Source organism: Rhamphochromis sp. 'chilingali', assembly GCF_963969265.1.
Source record: "Rhamphochromis sp. 'chilingali' genome assembly, chromosome: 2".
NCBI lineage: Eukaryota > Metazoa > Chordata > Actinopteri > Cichliformes > Cichlidae > Rhamphochromis > Rhamphochromis sp. 'chilingali'.
Genome location: NC_137930.1, coordinates 23582269 through 23595371, shown reverse-complemented (window position 1 = coordinate 23595371; position 13103 = coordinate 23582269). Strand labels below are relative to the sequence as shown.

Sequence of the window (13103 nt, the reverse complement as noted above, 5' to 3'; positions counted from 1 at the left end):
AGATGGTGTTCAACATGCATTAAAATCTTCTTAATTATCTTCTCAAATGACTTCATCAATAAAGAAGTCAGAGCCACAGGCCTATAATCATTCAGCACCTTAGGAGAACTGCCCTTAGCAACAGGAACAATGACAGCATGTTTCCAAATCTTAGGTACTGTCTGTAGCTCTAAAGAAAGTGAGAAGATATGGTGAAAAATCCCACTCAGCTGATCAGTACCTGTCCACAGATGTTGTCAGGTCCAGACTCTTGCTTTTAGTGTGTCTAAAAAGATTAGCTACCCCCCTCTCATCAATACAAATTGATGGGGGAGTGACAGTCTTTTCCCTCAGTGTGCTGGTCTGCCTAGAACAGTCAAAGTTCTCAAAACGAAGGTAAAAACTGTTAAGACTGTCTGCCAGATGTTTGTCAGCGGTAAACCCCTCTAAGGTAATATTACTTTTACCTTTCGTCTGTAGCCCTGCCATTGTTTTCATACCAAGCCAAGCTCCTTTGAGGTTGTTACTGCTGAGTTCTGTCTCAATCTTACTTCTATACCTCATCTTGGCAATCTTTATTGCAGCCCTCACCTCCTTCCTCAATATTCTCATAGTGGGAACGTCTCCCTCGTTAAAAGCAATTTTCCTTTTAAGAATCAGATCCTTAATATCTTTAGAGAGCCACGGTTTGTTATTAGGGAAAGTCTTAAATTCTCTGACTGGAATCACAGAGTCTTTGCTACACACCACATCAGTGAGTTCATCCAAATCAGAAGTGCTCTCTTGAAACAAGGACCAATCAGTGCAATCAAAACACCCCTGAAGGGCAACACAACTGTCTTTTGTCCAGACATTAGTCCGCTTCACACAGGCCTTCTCCCTCCTAATCACAGATCTGTAAGCAGGGAGGAGAAGAATAACATTGTGATCCGAAGAACCTAGCGCAGGTCCGGCCACAGACTTATATGCCCCCTTAATTGGTCCATAACACAAATCCAGCGTTTTGTTATGCCTTGTAGGACAAGTGACATATTGAAAGAAATTGTTCAGTAACTTCTTAAGATTACAAATGTTAAAATCACCAAGAATAAAATTAGGAGCATCCAGTGAGAGAGTCTGCAGATCGTGTACCACTTTAAAAATGGCATCGGCAGCAACTTTAACATCAGCTTTAGGATGAATGTAAACAACAGTGACAAAAATTTGAGGGAATTCCCTCGGTAAGTAAAAAGGCCTGACAGATACTGACAGGAGCTCGATGTCAGGAAGACACAACCGCTCCCGCACAGTAAAGTTATTACACCAGCCCTGGTTGATATACAAACATACCCTTCCTCCGTGAGATTTGCATGTTACTCCACAGTTCCGATCCAATCTGACAGGGGTCCTAAAGCCGCTGATTTGCAGTGAAGTATCACTGTCCATATCGGTCAGCCATGTCTCGGTAAGTGCCATCAGACAAGCCTCCCTGTATTCCCATAGATGAAGCACATTTCCTTGTAATTCATCCGTTTTGTTCCTAAGAGATTGGACATTGGCCAGAATCATAGAAGGCAGAGGAACACGATTCTTCCTCCGAAGTTTTCTTACACGCTGATGCACGCCACCTTTCTTTCCACGTTTTCTCAAGCGGCGGGGCTTTCCAAAATTAGTCTTTGACCGGGCAAATAAATCCTCACCAAGAATCACATCTGTCCGAGCATTAGAAGAGTCGTACATAGACAAACAGGACCACTGTAATCCAAGTAGTTCCTCGCGTGTATAAGTGATTGTCAGTGAGAGTGAATGACTCCAGGTGAATATCGCCAACAACAATAAAACTAAGGTGTAGAAGTTCTCCATCTCGGCAAAAAAACAAACAAAAAAAACCTCATAAAAAGTTAAAACCACGGTTAAGAACAGAGTTAAAACAAAGTTAAAAACAAAAAGAAAAAGCCAGTAAACACCTGCTGCAGGTCGCCACAAGAGCAGCCCATCAGAGCCTCATGAGTGAAAAAAGTCTGCTACATAATAGTATGTAGCAGACTTTTTTCACTCATCAGTGATGCGCTGGCTCTGTCACATGTGAGTGTTTTTTTTTTTACCGTATTTCAATACATCATGTAATTTATTTCCTGCAGAAGATCCAACAGTCAATCATCTGACCAAAGAGACTTCTGTCATTCCTTCAGCTGCTTGGCAGGTGCAAAATATGACCACATGTGCAGCACAAGAAAGAGCAACACAACACAGTCGAAGAGCAGGAGTCCATCTGGATGTGATTACAATGCTCCTGTTGTTTCGGGATGATATGCATACATACCATAAAAAGTTACCCATTTATTCATTGCTGCTGGCTCCTGACTCATGAAGACTTGAGGCTTTCAGTTGTCTGTGTGAAAGCAGCTGAAGATGAAGAACAATAGATTGGTACAAATTAGAGATGGCACGATACCACTTTTTTATGTCTGATACCGATACCGATATCATAAATTTGGATATCTGCCGATACCGATATGAATACGATATAGTGTTTTTTAATCAATAAAACGTTTTTTTAATATCTTGCTGCATTTTCTATAAGTTTATACTCAAGTTTAAATAAATAACAACACTAAAGCTATTCTGTTATACCTGTAGGTAAAAAATACACTGCGCCCAAAATATTTCATAGTTCAGCAACACTGATCAATCTAATAAACTTAAACCTACTCCATCCTCCCTATTCTGGTATTTTAAAGAGTACTTAGCAGAAATATTAAGCAACCTAACTAATAGGGTTGCAAACTCCGAGCAAAAAATAAAATAAAAATAGGGAACCACCCTCCACCTCATGATGCTTAATCGATGTAATCAAATTTAATTTGATGCAGGGGGGAAAATGCACAGAAATAAATTATTTTTCAAGAATAATTTAATAGATTCAACATCTTTCTTCAACAGAATTGCAGACTGCACAGATGGTGTCTTCCCAAAGGAAAAGGTATATTAGACTTAACAGTTACTATATACAGTAATGGACTTCTCTATATTTTACATCAGATTAAAACTTTGGGTGTAAGAGTCAGATAATTATTTATTAAAAGCTAGACATTTTAAATGAGAATAAGAAAGAAAAAGTATGTCTTTGTGCCCCCTTTTCCCTGTTCATGCCCTATCGGCCCCCCTGGCTAAACTTTGCTAGATCCGCCCCTGCACAGTTACCAGCCGTCAGCTACGTAGAAAAGGATCCTGGTGTAGAAAGTAATATTAAATAAATTCTAACAACAGCTTATCAAGCTTAATAGTGCTGCTGTTGTTCAGCTGCTGGTTTCCTCTTTCTGGTGAGAAGTTGGCCAAAAACAAAGAAGAGAGACAGACTCACAACAGAAAAGCCGATCAGCTGATCATTAAGCAGTTTCACGATTGAAGTAGCAGCAGCAGAGAGAGAGAGAGGCAGTCGCTCCATATATCTGTTGTTAAGCTTAACATGGGAACACTTTATAGACATTCAGAGATGAACTTGCACACTTGCTTTACTTCTCTCTGGGATAACTTCCTCGGAGATGAAATGCTGGTTTGGTAGCAAGGCTACAAATACACCATCACGTGATGCATACTTCTACGGTTATGAGCCGAGTTACGCCGTGTGGCAAGTTTTGTGGGGTGCTTTTTTGATATTTAATGGATCGATTACATTTTTTATTTCTCACCGATATCTGATCCAGTAATTTGGGTCAGTATCGGACTGATACCGATACGTAATATCGGATCGGTCCATCTCGGCTAGTGACACTCGGCTAGTGGACAAATTCAGCAAGCAGAGAGAAGACCGAGCTGCAGAAAGCAGGCTGCAGCAGCCAACCAACCCCACCACTACTGCTGACTGCGACATTACAGAAAAGGTTGAGAGTGATTTAAAAGTAAGCATGGGTGAAGTATTGCTTCTTTCTTTCTTCCCTGGATTGCTGTAGTTGCAGGTTTACATCAGTTTCATTAAGGATTAAGCACACATTGAACTCCAGGAAATCATAAATTAAAGTGTGGATATTACCTGTCCACAGATTCATGGTGACTAACTGCTCTTTTAACTGTTTGGTGACTTTGCTTTGTTTGGCGATTGTAGAAATGGTTTACATGAGCTTATAGCTGAGATTCAGAGGTTTCTGCAGCACTTATATTTCTGACCTCTTGTTATAACCGATTAAATGCGATCTCCTCCCTTTTGCCCCCATTTTTGGTGGTGTGGGTGCAAATGATCAGGCATGACATTCTCAAAATAAATCAGATAAGATACTGCAAATAATTATTTCTGCATTTGTGCGATTGAAATGAATTGAAAATGTGTATGCAATGATACAGTTTTAAAGATTTGGCCTAAATAATTTTTCGAGTGAATGAGCCTAAACATGATGACCTAACCAGTGACACCATGTCACCGGTGACACACACACACACACACACACACACACACACACACACACACACACACACACACACACACACACACACACAATGTATGACTTTGCCGGTTTCAGCTGAAACAATTTCAGTGTTTCAAACCATGTTCCAGGATTTTTCCTTCACCATTTATGAGGTTTCAAGAAGAAGATAAACGACAGATATGAATGTTTGAAAAGGTTATAGATGAAAAGATTCGATGAAAAATACTCAAAGGATAAATTCAATTGTTTATTGTTTTATGAATAAGTTGAAAAAGAAAAAGTTAAACAAGTAAATAACGAAACAAGGTAAAATGAAGTAAGAACAAAACATTAACAAGTAAATAATGAAACAAGGTAAAATGAAGTAAGAACAAAACGTTAACAAGTAAATAATGAAACAAGGTAAAATGAAGTAAGAACAAAACGTTAACAAGTAAATAATGAAACAAGGTAAAATGAAGTAAGAACGAAACGTTAACAAGTAAATAATGAAACAAGGTAAAATGAAGTAAGAACAAAACGTTAACAAGTAAATAATGAAACAAGGTAAAATGAAGTAAGAACAAAACGTTAACAAGTAAATAATGAAACAAGGTAAAATGAAGTAAGAACAAAACGTTAACAAGTAAATAATGAAACAAGGTAAAATGAAGTAAGAACAAAACGTTAACAAGTAAATAATGAAACAAGGTAAAATGAAGTAAGAACAAAACGTTAACAAGTAAATAATGAAACAAGGTAAAATGAAGTAAGAACAAAACGTTAACAAGTAAATAATGAAACAAGGTAAAATGAAGTAAGAACAAAACGTTAACAAGTAAATAATGAAACAAGGTAAAATGAAGTAAGAACAAAAAGTTAAGTAAATAATGAAACAAGGTAGAGGAGAGAAAACCCCAACAATCCCCTCTGAGCACGCACTAGGCGACAGTGGGGAGGAAAAACTGCCTTTAAACGGGCAGAAACCTCCGGCAGAACCAGGCTCAGGAGGGGACAGTCAACTGCCGGGACTGGTTGGGGTGGTGAACAGAGGTGGAGCAAGACGAGGCTACACCTGCTGAGGAAGCAGTAGAGTTCCTCCTCCAGGGCCAGCGGAAGCGTTTGTTCTTCTTTTTCATGCAGTTTTCTACAAGAGCTTTTTTTTCCAGGATGAGGGTTCTCAACTCATCGATGGTTTCTACGTTTTGTTTCTCAAGCTTCTTGCATGTTTTCTCCACCTCTTCCAACGTTGCTTGTTTTTCTTCAAGCTTTTCCCTGAGCTCTTCGGATGTTTCCTCCTGCATTATCTTGTCCTTGTGCATGTCTGCGTTTCTCTGTTGTACTTCTTTGTACATGTCTTGTAGCTCCTCATTTCTTCTGTGGATATCTTGGAGCGTACGCTGCAGGTCGTCATGTATGTTGTCTTGTTCTTGCTTTTGCGCCTGCATTTCAGTGTGTTTGCGCTTCAAGTTGTTGTATTCCAACAATATCCCCTTAGTGAGCTCTGAGTTGTTTCTCGCCATTTGCTCCATCCTTTTCTGCATGTGCGAGCATTGTTTGTCCAGTTTTTCTTTTTCCCCTTCTAGTTGCTTTTTCTCTTGAAGAAGGTCTTTGTTTTGGCGCAGAGTATCATCCACCTTCTCTTTCAGCATTCTGTATTTTTCCTCCGTGACTTTGAGTTTGTGCTCCATGTCTCTTTGCTTTTTCTCCTGTTCTTCCTTCTGTTGGAGGATTTCTTTATTTTTTTTCACAGCTTCATCGAAGTTTGTTTGGAGCAGCCGATTCATTTGGTCCATATATTGGAGATCCCATTCTGTCTTCTCAACAGTAGCTTTGCTGTCTTTAAGCTGGTTGGACATCTCCTTTAGTTCCACGCTCTTTTGCTTGTTTTCCTTAATTAGGAAGACAATCTGCTCTCGGGCTTGTCCAAACTTGATTCCCCAACCCTCATTAATAATATTTATGTCGGGCTGGCGTTTTTGTCTTTCATCCAGGCTTTTATATTTCACTTCCATCTGTCTACACTTCTCCTCCAGTTGAAGTTTCTCTTCTTCAATCTGTTGAATTTTATTCTGGAGATGGTAGTTTTCCTTCCTACTGTCATGTAATGCCCTTTGGACGGCTAAGAGGTCACTTGGCTGGCCACGACAGGAAGGAGAAGCGGCGTAATCTTTTTGCCTTGGTTGGTGTCTTGTTGGATACATGTTGAAGGTTGTACACGACAACAACGAAAAGGTTTCCAAAAGTTTCTGTGGTGAACGCGTGAAGGCTGCAAACACAAATGCTGCGAAGACACGAACTAAAAAACTGCTGTGTGTCACCCCTGTTTAAGGACAAACTTCAAAGGATCAAAGTGTAGTGACATCATAACTCCGTGAGCCAATGAGATTGTCATGTGACATTTTGGAATGGAGATATTTTTTTTTAAACCGTTTTCAAATTTAACTTAATATTTGACTGTTTCTTAACTGACCTGTTTAGCTGATTAAGAAATGAATTGAAACGAGCATCACTAACGTTATATAACAGACAACAGAAAAAAAACAGTTTTTTTTCTAAGTAATAGAGGTATAATACATTTTTTTAAATTTAAAAAAAAAAATTATCCTACTTTTTATAAGAGGGAACATTATTTAAAGAATATGTATTTAATTGGAAAACTCTCTATTCATCTAAAGGCTATAACAAAAAAGGTGAACTTCCTGCTCAAAAATGAAATGACCAAAATAAATGGAGCATTTCTCTGCAATTACAAACTCTGTGTAAACAATCTTGGTTTCAAAATAAGGCTAATGCTTGTGAGATGTCATCACAGGTGTAAATATTACTGCAGATGTTACTATGTCAAAGTCTCACAACTGTCTTATGTTTATTTATGTAGGCAAGACCTACTTTTCACTTCTTTGCTTTGCTATATGTTCTTGAGTGTATTAGTTTGCCAGCAGCACGAACATGTACTAGTGTCAATAATAATAGTACGGTGGATTAGAAAACCTGCTCACAAGTTGAATAAACACCCAGGATTGTTGCATAATTTTCATTCAAAACCAATATTTGAGTCAAAATGAGAAAGTTGTTTGTGCTGTCTGATGAAGAAGAAGCAAAATAAAGTGCAGTTTTGATGTAGATGATGTTGTATACAAACTAGAAGAGGAAGATAGTAGGATCTCTGTATCATGCTTTGTCACTTTGTACCATGTAATTCTTTCTATTTCCACCAGGGGGTGTTTTCAGAGGTGGTAGGTGGTAAAAGAAGAGGTCAGCAGGAAGATGGCGAAGAGCGACCAAAGACCAAGAAAAAGAGGCAGTCAGGCAAAGATGAAGAGTATTATATCCCTTACAGACCTAAAGACTTTGACTCTGAGAGAGGGTGAGGCATTAAACTGTTGCATCTGTTTCTTTAAAAAATGTGAATGGCTTTGTGTTTTATGCTGTTTTGTCCTGTGTTATGCGTCGACAGGTTGAGTCTCGGTGGAGAGGGCAGTGCTTTTGAACAGCAGGCCTCTTCAGCTGTCCTTGATCTCATGGGAGATGAAGGCGATCGCCTTAACCAGCAGAAGAAAATGATGAAATGGTACAAATTTCCCTATGTTTGACTCAGTATCCACCAAATGGTCATTTCAAACTATAATTTAAAGTCTTTTTTCCCCCTTCTTTTTTTAGGGACCGTAAGAGGAAGCGTTTTGTGAGAGAAACGGGAAAAGAAGACCAGAAGAAGAAGATCAAAACAGACAGCGGTCAGGTTATCAGTAACAAGAAGAACAGGAAGAACTTGTATCCTTCCAACAAAAAGCTTCTCTGTGTGCTGCTCTCAATGACCCTCTTCTCTACTCCTATGACAATATTAAGCTGTACTGTGAAGATGTTGTATCACTTGACAACATGTCAGTTATGAGGAGTGGAAGAAAAAATACAAGATTGATGATACAGGATCTGGATCAGATGGAGAAACAGGCGGAGGAGGCAGGAAGCCAGCAAGAGGTAGGAAGGCATCAAAATGAATAGCACAAACATGTTAAATATAGACCATCAGCCACCATGTTTTAACTCAACTCTAAAGGTAAATACTTCAAGTCCCTCTTCCAGCCTTGCGAGCTATAACCTCCAACCTCTTTGTTGTGTCGTGCCTCTCCCAGGTCATGGCCGTGGCCGACGAGGCCCAAACGTACAGAGCTCCGGTGACCACAAAGCACGCTCGGAGCTGAAAACAAAGGATCAGATCATGAAGCAGCGCAAGAAAAAGCAGAAGCACCAGTTCCTGCAGGGCGGGGGGATGAGGAAGCTCCGCTCCAAGAACAAAAAGTGGCTCGGAGAAGTTAAAAAGTCAGGTTTTGGAAGGGGTGGCCATAAGAAAGGCAAGCTGAGGAAGAAACTGTGAGGAGGACAGAGGGTTGATGGTGTGGAGGACATCACGAGGAACTGGGTGATAAGCGTCAGAATCATCTGAGAACATCACCAAAGATTTTCCTGGCGCTTTGTGTGACTGTAGATTAAGGAGAAAATGATTTGTGCATCTTTACACTGCAGAAATGCACGTCACTTCTTCCTTGATGGCCTGCTGAACTCTGCGTTTGCCACAGAGTTATGTTTAATTATGATCCACTAACCTGGATTTACTACTTGTAAGCATGTTGGCAGTCTAATAAAAGTGTTTTGGAGTACTGAAATATGTCTTATCAAAATGGTAAAATACAGATATTAAATATTGTGTGCTTAATTTGCAGTTAGTTTCAAAAATCGTCTCGCCCATCTTTTCTTAAAATAAGAGGTGCTCTATAAAAATGACATTAAATTCTGTAAACATGCTCTATTTGCAATTATTTATCATTACTGTTGTCCAAGTGGTCTCATTTCAAAGTTGAAAGCGAGCATCGGAACGGGCAAGAAAGGCGACTTTTAATTGACTTTGAATGTGTTGTGGTTACTGATATCAGATGGGCTGGGTTGAGAAACTGGCTTAGAATTCCTCTTGCCTTCAGCATGGCCACGCCCCTCTGACTTCTGCAATCAACAAGGCATTTTTACCCAGGGAAATGTTTATTTCGCTTTTCAGTTTGGACTGTTCTCTGTAAATTCCTGAGAAAATTTGAGAAGATCAGGAGTGTCTGAAAAACGTAAAACAGTCCATCTGTCACCAACAGCAATGCTGCCTTCAAAGTCACTTAAATCAACTTTTTTTTTCTGGCATGTGATTGGCTGTTTAGATATTTGCATTCAGAAGCAGCTGAATAGGTTAGTGGATAGTGGGTCTGTATTGTGTTATTGTATATTGTTTTTTCCAGTTATTGCTCTGGTATAGAAGTTTTTTTTCTTTAAGTAATTTAGTAATTCTAACATCTCCGCTTATGTGAAGTGTAGACCTAATAGTAAACATCATTTACATGTCCAGTTTTCAAATATTTTTAATCTTGTCTGGTAAAGTTTTCTTTTGTTTGTAATTCACTTACATTTAGGGAAGGAAAGTTTGAAGAAAGGAAATTTGACGTGTATGTTCTAAGATAACGGTGACATTGACGACCTTTATTATAACTGTATTGGGCATGTTCACTTAACCAACAAAAATAACAAACCAACAAAATAAGAAAGAGAATTAATGTTTTATAAAAAGAAACAATGACCAAGCCATCAGTTACTTTATATGCCTACAATATCCACATCCCGTTCCCAAAAAGTCAGTGGTCTCCTGTCTGAATGACTACCGTCCTGTTGCACTGACATCCGTCATCATGAAGTGCCTGGAGCGGCTGGTCAAAGGTCACATCTGCTCCTCCCTCCCTGACACACTGGACCCTCTTCAGTTTGCCTATCGGACAAACAGAGCCACAGAGGATGCCATCGCCCTGGCAACGCACACCACCCTCACTCACCTGGAGAAAGGGAATACATATGCAAGGATGCTCTTCATCGACTACAGCTCGGCATTTAACACCATCATCCCCTCAAAACTTGCCACGGAGCTCGTCGACCTTGGGCTGGAAACACCTATCTGCAGATGGATTCTAAATTTCCTCACAAACAGGCCCCAGGTGGTGAAAGTTGGTAAGCACACCTCCTCACCACTCATCCTAAACACAGGTACGCCACAGGGTTGTGTGCTTAGCCCCCTCCTATATTCCCTGACTGTGTTGCTAAACACGAGTCCAACATCATCATCAAGTTTGCGGATGACACAACCATCATAAGCCTCATCACAGGCAATGATGAGACGGCCTATAGAGAGGAGGTGATGGCACTGTACGAGTGGTGTCTGGAAAATAACCTGACTCTCAACATCAGCAAAACTAGAGAAATGATAGTGGACTACCGGAAACGACCAGTCAGAGAACACCAGCCCAGCCACATCAACGGTGTCAAGGTCGAAAGGGTCAGCAGCTTCAAGTTCCTTGGAGTCAACATCACAGAGGACTTCTCCTGGACCCTTCACACAGACACTGCTATCAGGAAAGCTCGCCAGCGGCTTTATTTCCTGAGGAGGCTGAGGAAGTTTGGCATGAACGCCAACATCACCTCAAATTTTTACAGGTGTGCAATTGAGAGCTTGCTGACCAGCTGCATCACAGTTTGGTACAAAAGCTGCTCTGCCAGCAGCCGTAAATCACTACAGAGGGTGGTGAAGACAGCAGAGCACATCACTGGCACGAGGCTTCCTGCCATTCAGGACATTTATCTTCAGCGATGCCTCCGTAAAGCACACAGCATCATCAAGGACCACAGCCACCCAGCACATCAGCTGGCGTTACAGACGTTACAGGAGCCTGTCTGCTCGGACTACAAGACTACAAAACAGTTTTTACCACCAAGCCATACGACACCTCAACCACAACACTTAAACCCACACAACACAGTCCACAGGACGCACTCAGAAGCTACCCCACAGCTTCACAAGTACTCTGTTTAATCTGCACTGGTCACTCCACTTTATTGTTATTGATATTTATATTTAAAAGTGCAATACTGTGATTTTCTGCTGCTCATTCCTGTGCAATATCCCATCTGCCCTCCCGTCATATTTCTTTTCAAGATTTTCTTATTTAATCACTAGTGTACATATATTTATATTTATAGATACATATATATTTAGTCATCTTTTCTCTTTTACCACGTCTCTCTAATATTTTGCTCCTTACTATTTTTCTATTTTTTTTATTATTTTATTATATTTTCTTATACTGTACCATGCTGCTGAGTGACTGCTGCTCGTCAAACACATTTCATTGCAATGTTGACCCTGTGCTAACTTGCATATGACAAATAAAACTGAAAACTGAACTAAAACGGATTTATTTTTATTAATAAAATTGGAAATGTAAGATATTACTAGATAAATTTACAAAAGAAATTTTAACAGTGTGGATTTTAGTATCTGCTTTTTCTCTATTATTTATTGTATATATATTTTTTTACATTAAGTCAATTGATTAAAAAAAGGTTTATTTTTTCAATTTCTCTATTGTCCCACAAGGGGAAATTAGTTTAGCAGCAGGATATAAATAAACAGAACAATACTATAAAATAATAATGACAATAATAGTGATAGAAAGTCCAAGGACAGTTATTTGCCATTGAGGAGACAAGATGCAGTGGGGATAAAAGAGACCTGGAGTCTTTTAGTCTTCCTCACAGGTACGCTAAAACGGCAGCCGGAAGGCAACAACTCAAACTCACTGTGAAGTGGATGGTTCAAACAATTAATAATAGAATGAGCCTTTCTAAGCACATTTCTATTGTAAATGGCCAAAAGTCCATCTTGCCAGCGCCCTGAAATTTTGCTAACAGTTTTTACCAGAAGTCCCAACCGATTCTTATTCTTCACCGTCAGGTTACCAAACCAGGCAGCGATACAAAAAGACATCACAGATTCGATAAAACGTCTATAAAACAAAGACAACATCTCAGATGAGACATTAAAAGATCTCATTTTCCTTAAAAAGAACAATCTTTGTTGAACTTTTTTAGTAGTGGCTTCAGCATGAGATTCAAAACACAGTTTATGGTCAAGTACCACACCTAGAAATTTATAACTCTCAACGATCCCAATATCAGCAGTTTTAATGATAGTGGGTGATGAGCTATAAAAGGACTTCCTAAAATCAGTAATCATGTCTTTAGTTTTTGACACATTAAGTGAAAGGAAGGACTCACCACACCAATTCACAAAATCATCTACAACCTGTCCATGGCCTGACTCGTCCCCCACTAGAAGGCTGACGATCACTGTGTCGTCAGCAAACTTCAGGATGTGTCTGTTCGTGAAATTGCTGCGACACTCATTCGTGTACAGAATGGACAGAAGGGGAGAGAGGCAGCAACCCTGGGGTGATCCAGTAGAGGAGGTGAGCACATCAGAAAATACATGATTCACCCTCACGCATTGTGACCTATTAGTCAGAAAGTCTGTCACCCAGCCGACCAGACTAGTGTCAAGCTTGAAATGATTGTAAAGCCTGTCAGCAAGTAAGAGGGGTTGAATTGTATTGAATGAAAGTCAGCAAATAATAATCTTGCATGGGTGTGGGGGGCCTCAAGATGCTTATACAAGAGATGCAGGAGTGTGACAACAGCGTCCTCCACACCTCTCCCTGCTCTATAGGCGAACTGCAAGGGGTCAAGATGGTGTTCAACATGCATTAAAATCTTCTTAATTATCTTCTCAAATGACTTCATCAATAAAGAAGTCAGAGCCACAGGCCTATAATCATTCAGCACCTTAGGAGAACTGCCCTTAGCAACAGGAACAATGAC

The 13103-nt window shown here is 39.8% G+C and overlaps 1 protein-coding gene across 1 annotated transcript; it reads left to right on the top strand.

Moving 5' to 3' along the window:
- The first annotated feature begins 3728 nt into the window (after positions 1-3728).
- LOC308391643 (ATP-dependent RNA helicase DDX54-like) lies at positions 3729-11207 on the top strand. The gene is made up of 5 exons (XM_080874301.1): positions 3729-3860; positions 7583-7935; positions 8025-8135; positions 8251-8342; positions 8498-11207. Exons 2-5 carry the CDS (start codon positions 7775-7777, stop codon positions 8737-8739), a joined length of 606 nt encoding a protein of 201 aa, XP_080730427.1. The 5' UTR covers positions 3729-3860; positions 7583-7774; the 3' UTR covers positions 8740-11207.
- The last annotated feature ends 1896 nt before the right edge of the window (positions 11208-13103 follow it).